Source organism: Arvicanthis niloticus, chromosome 22 (assembly GCF_011762505.2).
Source record: "Arvicanthis niloticus isolate mArvNil1 chromosome 22, mArvNil1.pat.X, whole genome shotgun sequence".
NCBI classification, from domain to species: domain Eukaryota; kingdom Metazoa; phylum Chordata; class Mammalia; order Rodentia; family Muridae; genus Arvicanthis; species Arvicanthis niloticus.
The window spans coordinates 51,102,155-51,111,641 of record NC_133429.1 but is presented as its reverse complement, the minus strand read 5'-3'; the positions used below and the strand labels follow the sequence as shown (position 1 = coordinate 51,111,641).

The window sequence follows — 9,487 nt, the reverse complement described above, 5'->3', positions numbered from 1 at the left end:
CTGGAAAAAAAAAAGATTAAAGATAACTTAAAAAAAATAAAGATTTGTAGCTGGGAAGGAATTAAGGGGAGATGTATAGGAAGGTATAGGAAGGTGTAGAGAAGGAGAGTGATGGGTAAATACATTGTGTGCTTACATGAAAATATAAAAGATAAATAAAAATGTATTTAAAATAAACTTTGATCACTGAATTATATGTGGGAGAGATGTATGTTTGTGTAGAATCATAGCAAAAAAAATAAAAAATAAAAACCAGTAATTCTTTAAGAAAATAAAAATTAAAAAATATAAAGCTGCCTTGTCTGACCACAGTGGGAACTGATAAGCCTAGTCCTACAGTGACTTGATGTGTTTGGGGGAGGGGCAGACCCAGGGGGCTTCCTCCTTCTCAAAGGATCTAAGGGGTAAGATCTATGTCAGGGGGTACTGAAAGGAGAGAGTGACTGATATTGGGAAATAAAGTGAATTAATAAATTAATTTAAAAGATGTTTGAAGAAAAATACATAAAAGATAGAAGTAAATATTAATCTTGAGAAAATTTATTGATAATGGGATCAGGGAGTAGTTATTTTGAAACGTCTATTTGTTTATTAATTTAACAAATACATTTTACTGAATGAATATAATTCAATATATCCTTTGGGAGATCAATAATGAGCCCAATGCTCCCTTTGCTTTAAAAAGGGAGCCATTAATAGAGATGGCTTTAAAACTGAAATTCCAGGACCTGATAAAAATTCCTCTATATGGATGATCATAACTCCACCCTCCTAGCACCTTTTTTTTTTGGTTAAAAGTTGATAAGGTTGATGTGCTTTCTATTGCTTAGGCTCCAATGGATTGAATGCATTGATTAAAAACAGAAATGTTTCTCACTATACAAATAGAACAAAAGAAGAAAAAAATTCAACCTTGGGGCTATCTGACCTTGGGAATTTTAACATGAGTGATTCAACATCAGAGAACTTTAAAGCTTAATGAAAACTTGGTGGAGAACGAATAAGCAGTATTTATAAGTGAAATAATGAACCACCAAACATAAAGTCTATAGAGATGGCTGAAGTTGGTGGCTCAGATAAATCCAAACATGATAGAGTTTTGACCACAAGATAAAGGGAGATATAGTACAATGAAAATGTGCTGCAGCCATGCTGTTACATTTGAAATAATTGGGGAAAGAGTTAGGGAAGTCTAAATTTCTGTAATTAAATGATTTTTCTTTGTTGTCCAAGATATTTATGTGTAATTTCAAAGGAATAATTCTTGGCTACTGAACCTTTGGTTTCTCTGGGAATATGTTAATGTATAAAAATCCCTATGAGCCTACCCTGATGTTTTGTAAGTATTTATTTAATACTTTTATGAAGGAATACACCATCTCAATAGCACTTAATTCTGAAATTCTAATATTGTTGTGTATATTTTTATTTTGTTAGATGTCTCCCTTTCCGTGGGAGTTGATCCAGTGGTTGCTTGTTGAATTATCACCCTGATTGGAATTACTGTTCAGACATATATGTGTTATGATTTATTTCCTATTATCCTTTTTGCTTCTTCTTTAAAAGAAAGAGAAAACATTTTTACTTAAAGGATATTGCTCAATTCTCAGACAGAAAAAAACCTTCAATATAGTTCACATATATAAAATATACTGCTTCATAGTGTTGCTCTATTTTCTTTAACAAATTGAATGAATCAAAGCAGCTATTGAATAGAAACAGTAATTATTATTTTGTTCTTTCAGTCCAGGGGCTGGCCCAACTTGGGATCCATCTCAAGGGGAGGATAACAATACACTTAATCTGTTACTATTACAACTTTATGATTTGAACTCATGGTTCTCTTTCAGAACATCTATTCAGTTATTTTTTTTTTACTACATGAACTAGGAATCATTACTGTGCAATACAAACATTGTAGGCAATCCTTTTATACTGATATAGAACTTGACATATGGTTTTTTAAGTCCTTCAGCTAAAGAACATTTTCAAAAAGTAGAAATGGTTCCATCCTAAAACCCAATATTTATCACAAAATTACAATGGTGTGTGTGGGGAGGGGGAGACAGCAGAATGAATGGAAATATGCAACCTCAGAGGTTGGGAGGTAAGGAGACCCTCTAGAAAGTACCAGAGACCTGGGAGGTAAGAAACTCTCAGGACTCTAAGGGAGAGATCTTAGATGAAATGCCCCACAGTGGGGAGAGGGAACTCATAGTGTCTACCTCCAGTAGAAAGGGCATCAAAGGGAGGGATGGGGTTTTCATCCCACAGTCAAAAACAATAACCCAGAATTGTTCCTGTCTAAAAGAGCTTCAGAGACAAAAATGGAGAAGAGACTGAGGGAAAAGCAGTCCATTGACTGGCCCAACTTGGGATACATTTTAAGGGGAGGCTCCAAAGCCTGACACTATAACTGATGGCTATGATATGATTACAGACAGGAGCCTAGTATGGTTGTCTTCTGAGAGGCCCAACATGTAGCTGACTGAGGCAGACACAGATACTTACACCTAACCATTGGATTGAAGTCAGGGACCCCTGTGGTTGAATTAGGGAAAGGCTGGAAGAAGCTGAGGCAATCCCATAGGAAGACCAGTAGTCTTAACTAACCCAGACCTCTGACATCTCTCAAACACTGAGCTACCAACCAGGCAGCATACAAGAGCTGGTCTGAGGCCCCCAACACATATATAGCAGAGGGCTGCCTGGTCTGTCCTCAGTGGATAAAGAAGGGCCTAACCCCACCCCAGGGAGTAGGGAGGCATGGTGGGGGCAGGGGATATCCTCTTGGAGAAGGGGGTGGAGGAATGGGATGAGGAGGGGGGGCAACAACTGGACTGTAAAAAAATAAAAGTAATGAAAAACAAACAATAAAACAAGACCCCCCAGAGCTCCCAGGGACTAAACCACCAACCAAAGAGTACACACAGAGGGACCCATGTCTCCAACCACATATGTAGCAGAGGATGGCATTGTCTAGCATCAATAGGAGGAGAAGCCCTTGGTCCTGTGAAGGCTCAATTCCCCAGTGTAGGGGAGCCAGGGCTGGGAAGTGAGAGTGGGCATGGGATAGGGGCTTTCTAAGGGGGGGGGGGGAATGGGGAAAGGGGATGGCATCTGAAGTGTAAATGAAAGATCTAATAAATAAAATAAAATAAAACATTTAATTATTTACAAGGTATTTTGTTCAATTATCCACTATAAATCTATTTTTTTATGATTTTGTATATAGAACATAGTTGTTTTTCCTAGATATAGAATGACAAATACCTGAAACAGTTTGATATATAGAATTCTAGAATGTACTTCCTTTTTAATTAAATATTATTTTAGTCTTTAATGTATTGGGGGGAGGGGTGTTTGCATGTATTCTGTATACATATGGATGCCTGGTGCCTGTGTTGAATCCTATGGAGCTGGAATTACAGATGGCTGTGAGTCACCATGTAGGTGCTAGGATTTAACCCTGATTGTTTGGAAGAAGGGTCAGGTACTCTTAACTTACAAACCATTTTCCCAGCCTAAGACACAGTTCTTCATATAACTTTACAAATAGAACTAGAAAAATGTAGAGTCACCAGGAGGTCTTTGTCACTATTCGGGGGGGGGGGGGGGGGGGGGCAATTCTCTCCAATCAGGAAGTAATGTGAGTATGACTCCCAAGCCAATCAAGAAACACAAGCATAAAAGTCAAGATGTCAGAAGTCAAGATCTGTCGGGAACCGCACTAGTCCCATGTTCGGGTGCCAAAAAAATGTTGAGGACCGCACTAGCCCCACTTTGGGGCACCAAAAAATGTTGCGGCCCGAGCAAAATGTTGAGGCCTGGGCTGCCCTGCATTTGGAGGCCACTGTATCCCGGCCCAAGCTGCAGCTCTTGTCCGCGGGTCAGGGTTCAGCAAGAGAGAGAGTGGGGACGGACTCGAAGAATGGAGACCAGACAGAGTGTGTTTCAGTCCCATTTATTCTTCAGTCTCTCTTCTTAGTCCAAGTCCCAAGTCTTGAGTTCCTAGTTCCTAGTTCTTAGTGCCTCCAAGTTCCAAGTTACTTCTTCCAAGTTCTCTCCCAAGTACCTGCTTCTCTGTCTCCTCTGTCTGCTGTGTCTGATTCTCTGTTACTCCAAATTGTTCTCTCTAGAGCCAAGTGTCTTCTACCTAATGTCAAGAAATCTGTTTTTTTCTCTGTCTGCCTCTATCCTTTTATATATCTCACTTCTAAGCCACGACTTCAGGTCACGCCTTTAATCATGCCCTTAGGTCTTGTCCCTAAATCTGATCTCTAGGTCACACTCTTAAGTCACACACCTTTAATCTCACACACCCAAGGTATCTAAACCAAGATTATCAGAGTGTGCTCAGCTGTTGTAGGCTATTGTAATCCAAGTCTCATGTCAGGGTATATGGTTCAAGATGGCTGCAAAGCTGATAGCCGCTTTCTGCTAAAAGTCGGCCCCCAACAAAGATCTGTCATGTATCATAGGCTTGTGATTTCAGGCCGACATGAGCACATATTAAGCAATTGCAAAACTGATCAGGTCAGGATGAGGTCAAAGATGAGACACATGCTGTCTGTCTCTGTCAATGGCAACAATACTTGACCTATTCCTCTTAATGAGAATTTTAGAAAATATATGTGGAATTTATTCTTTAAAAAAAAATCACAGAATCATTTATGGGAGTAAATAAACCAAACATTGCAAAGTAAATCAACAATATAGTATTTAACATGAGATTCTATCAGTAAATTATTAACAAAAAACTGTGTATTCTGACTTCATGAATACAGGTTTTGCTATTAGTCAGCTTAAATACTATATTTGTAAGTTATTGGCTTTGAAATATTTAACTATCAGCCTCTATTCTACATTACTAATTCCCTGATAAATTAGAGATAATAGAGTTCAATTTTAAGGGATTTTACAAAATAAATACTCATGTAACTTGTCTAAGCTGAAGTATAATATACACAGTATCCACACAGACAGTAAGCACCAGCTTTCCTATCAGCAATTATAAATTACTAGATCCTGAGATTAGAAATCAACTCTCCAGAAAACTGAAATCACATAGGTATATCATAATTTCGTTTGTTTTGCTTGTATTAGTTTATATTTTCTGCTTTATGTTAACATAAGTATTAGGTCTACAAGAGAATTACATTAATGTGGAGCAGTAATTGTCGGTACCTCATGAACTTGTTGGAAAAAATCCAGTTAACCAATATGTTAAAACAGATAGAGAGTGTCTTTACTGCAAAAAATCACTGTAATAATCACTGCATATTTTTATTTAATCTTTTATCCATTTCTTTTTATTATAATTATTAATATAAAGAATATGATTCATAAGATTATAATATTTCTAAATATTTAGTGGATATTTATATTTTTAATAAAACCACAAATGAGTGTGGTTATCTGATTTTACAGAAAGCTGAATAAAACCAGATTTCCTGGTAACATTCTCTCCTATTAATGGTAAAAATTATAATTATTAAATTCAGGTCCTGACACTGTCTAGCATGCTAAATGTATAAATCCAAAAGCTAATATCCATGCTAATATCCAAAAGCATGATCATTAGCCTAGACTTTCCACATATCTAAATAAATTTCAACAAAGATTTCAAAGTATCAGAAAATCATGAAGCAGTATTCAGCTTTCCCAAGTTTATTAACTATAATGATAATAAATTTGTAGTAAGATGGTAAGCTACCAAATAATAGTAATGAGAGTCCTGATATGGATTGCATAATAGAAAAACATCTTAAATTAGTTAATTTTTTAGAAAAGAATACACACTCACAAGCAAACAATAGATGATAAACACAAAGACCAGTAGAGCCAGGCAGTGGTGGCACACGCCTTTAATCCCAGCACTTGGAAGGCAGAGGCAGGTGGATTTCTGAGTTCGAGGTCAGCCTGGTCTACAGAGTGAGTTCCAGAACAGCCAGGGCTACACAGAGAAACCCTGTCTTGAAAATTCAAAAAAAAAAAAAAAAAAAAAAAAAAGCTGCTTTACTTTACAAAGACTAGTAGATTGATGAACACACATAGAAATGGGCTAAACACACAGAGCATCATGCTTTACTCTAAACATGGAATATCATTAAATATCAAAATGCCAGTCCTATCCCAAGTCATGTTTTTTCTCTGTTACCTATAAATTTGGAAAGAAGAATGTATACTTTTAAAATTACAAATGCTTTCATTTGCCAGAGAAAAGCACTACTTTCTGGATGGTGTCCTTAAAGGCTTGCTTCACTTGCTGGTTCCTCAGGGTGTAGATAAATGGATTCATCATAGGAGCCACAGAAGTATTGAGAATAGCTACTCCTTTGGTCAGTGATGCTTTTTCTTTGGCAGAAGGGTTAGCATACATGAATATACAGCTGCCATACGAGATAGAAATGACAATCATGTGGGAGGAGCATGTGGAGAAAGCCTTCTTTCTCTGACTGACAGATGGAAGTTTCAAGATTGTCTTGACGATGAACATGTAGGAAAGAATGATCAATGCCAACGTGAAGAGCAGTATCACTATTGCAGAATAAAACCCAATCACTTCCAGGAGCCATGTGTCTGAGCAGGATAACTGCAGGAGGGGGAAGTAGTCACAAGCAAAGTGATCGATGACATTGGAGCCGCAGTAATCTAACTGAAGAAAGAGAATGACAGGTGGAAAGATGTTTAGGAACCCTGCCAGCCAAGCAGAAAACACCAGCAATACACAGACTCTTCTGTTCATGATGGTGGTGTAGTGCAGTGGTTTGCAGATGGCCACATAGCGATCATAAGACATAGCAGTGAGAAGGTAAAATTCAGTAATACCCATGAAGATGAAGAAAAACAATTGAGCTGTGCAATTATTGTAGGAAATAGTTTTGTCTCTGGTAACAATTGTGCTTAGAAATCTAGGGATACAGACGGTTGTAAAGGTTATTTCTAAAACAGAGAAGTTCCTGAGGAAAAAATACATGGGTGTCTGTAGATGAGGGTCTACCAAGGTGAGGGTGATTATGGTCAAGTTTCCAGTGATGCTTAGTATGTACATGAGAATTAAAAAGAGGAAGATCACAATCTGAAGCTCAGGATCATCTGACAGTCCTAATAGAATGAATTCTGTTGGCACTGTGTGGTTTTTCATTGTGAATCTTCTTATCTTTAAATATACTAAGTGTATTCCTCCATAACACAACATACATAGGAAAATATTGAAGACAGGGCATGGTATTTAGAAACCATTTGTAAAGATGAGGAGTCTTATGAAATCAAACTCCGCCCTTCCTTATTTTCCATTCAAATGACAAATAACATCTGTTGTTCAACATGTTGACTGGAAAATACATTAGAGATATAAATGTTAATTAAAAATTCTGATGATATCACGTAAATCATTTTTCCAATGTTTTAAAAATAGTTATACTATACTTTTACTTATACTATACTTAGAATAATTTAAAAATTATTGTTACCTGATGAAGCATGTAAAATAGTGTAACTGATCTCCCCTCTCAATATTGTAAAAAATGAGTCTAGAACATGATATAGTCTAAGTATACAGTTCAAAAGCTTATACAGGTAATTTAGTCTTACCTTCAGATTTACCTTTTGTAAAACTATGTGCACTGTAGTTTAGGAAACATTCAAAACTTCACCAAAAATTGGCTTTAATGATCATCTCACTGGAGAAACAACTTGCATACTCATGGACATATTCAGGCATTATCTTCAATATTTCAAATTTCTGGATCTTTGGATAGTGACATCCTTCTCCTTATGTGGTTTTCTTTTATAATACAAAGACCAGAGGATAAGAAAGGAAAACCTTTTTTGAAACAATAAGCCATTAGCGAGAAAATTTTAATTTATAAAATGCAAGGTTTAATTTTTAATACAACAGTGCTATACACATAAATGGTAAAAGTAACACAGGGAAGTAGTTATCCTTTCAATAATTAAAAATGCCCTTTAAAGGCTCTGTTTCTATCAGAGTATAACATTAAACAGGAGGTGTAGGAGAACAATCCAGTACTTACTGTTGGTTCTCTGTTTGGGGGGTCTAATTAATAGTGTCTTCTGTGACAACATTTATTCAATTTCAGTGCTAAACTATAAATCCACCAAAAATGCATATAAAATACTTTTACTTGTCATATGATATAGTGGGTTTCATTCTGACATTTTCATGCGTATACATCATTGTATCTTGCAATATACATTGAACAAGAGTAAGATCCTGCTTCATCATCTCTCCTCTTTTCTTCTCCTTGGTCTTCTACTTCCTCTTTGCTTCTCTCTCTCTCTCTCTCTCTCTCTCTCTCTCTCTCTCTCTCTCTCTCTCACACACACACACACACACACACACACACACACACACACTTGAATCTAGATTCTGCATATGAGAGAGTGTGTGATGTTTAGTCTTTTTCCCATCACACTATCTCCTTCCTTCCTTTATATCCCCCCATAAGACCTCCTTAATTTTTCACATTAAGTATATGTTATGTGTAGATAACATTGTAAATGTTTAGGTAAATTGGAATATTTTATAATATATGAAGACAACAAACTTACTTCCGGGTTCATCTTAAAAATGAAGTCTGAAATCCTACTTTCTTAAATAGTCGTTATTTCATAGCCGACAGGTTGGCTCAGTAACATTTGATCTCATCTTTCCTGGCAATCAAGACCATTTAATTTTGTGGTGTCTCTCCAGATTACGTTTCTTTTTCTTAGAAACTTGTAGCATTTAACTCATGGTATGCTTAATTTTAGTTACTCTAAAATCTTTGAAACAATAATTTATCCAATTACAATGGAGCTATCGTTTTCTGTTCTCCCATGAACAAATATGGGAAAGCCTGTGCTGATGGGGAGTTCTCTTCCATTTACTTTATCACATAGCACAAACAGCTTCCTAAAACATTTTCCTCTGCCTTTACATGGGTGTTTTAGGTGGATATTTTGCAGCAATCAGACTTATACTCCCCAAAAATAAGTAGTATTTTCTTTAGGCTTAAGAGAATTTTTTGTTGTTGTTGCAAATGATGGCTTGAATAAGCAAAAATAAGGAAGATTACTAACTGGGTATCTTTCAGACTGGACCTGGACTTGGGCTCACTTTGTATATTTCTGTTAGCCCATGGGAATTGATAAACAAAGCATGTCATGGAGAGACATCATTAAGACAAGGATGAATCATTAATATACTCCTTTTTGTTAGTATTAACAGGAAGTTTGCAAAAATTTCAGAGCCAATGAGGCAAACATATGAACAATATGCAATATGATTTAACTTTATTTTAAAATATTTTATTTTTAATAAAGTGACTGAGTTGAGCATGTGTATGTGAGTGTGGTTGCCTGTAGAGGCCAGAGACATTGGATTTCTGGGAACTAGAGTTCTAGGTGGGCAGCCTTCAGGTACAAATATTGAGAACTGAAGTCAGGTCCTCTGGAAGAGCAGGATATGCTTGTAACTGCT

The 9,487-nt window shown here is 36.4% G+C and overlaps 1 protein-coding gene across 2 annotated transcripts; it reads right to left on the bottom strand.

The window, feature by feature from the left end:
- Positions 1-3,948: 3,948 nt before the first annotated feature.
- LOC143436418 (olfactory receptor 6C3-like) lies at positions 3,949-9,083 on the bottom strand. 2 transcript variants are annotated; one of them, XM_076920761.1, is made up of 3 exons: positions 8,578-9,083; positions 7,597-7,828; positions 3,949-7,336 (listed from the first exon to the last, which is right to left on the bottom strand). In XM_076920761.1, the coding sequence occupies exon 3, from the start codon at positions 7,199-7,201 to the stop codon at positions 6,209-6,211; it is 993 nt and encodes a 330-aa protein (XP_076776876.1). In that variant the 5' UTR covers positions 7,202-7,336; positions 7,597-7,828; positions 8,578-9,083; the 3' UTR covers positions 3,949-6,208. The 2 variants fall into 2 exon arrangements, with proteins under 2 accessions (XP_076776876.1, XP_076776877.1); XM_076920762.1 differs by having other exon boundaries at positions 7,597-7,789.
- Between the last annotated feature and the right edge of the window lie 404 nt (positions 9,084-9,487).

Coding starts and splice junctions, on each gene's coding strand:
- LOC143436418 (XM_076920761.1), bottom strand. CDS start 7,201: ATGTTGTGTTATGGAGGAATACACTTAGTATATTTAAAGATAAGAAGA.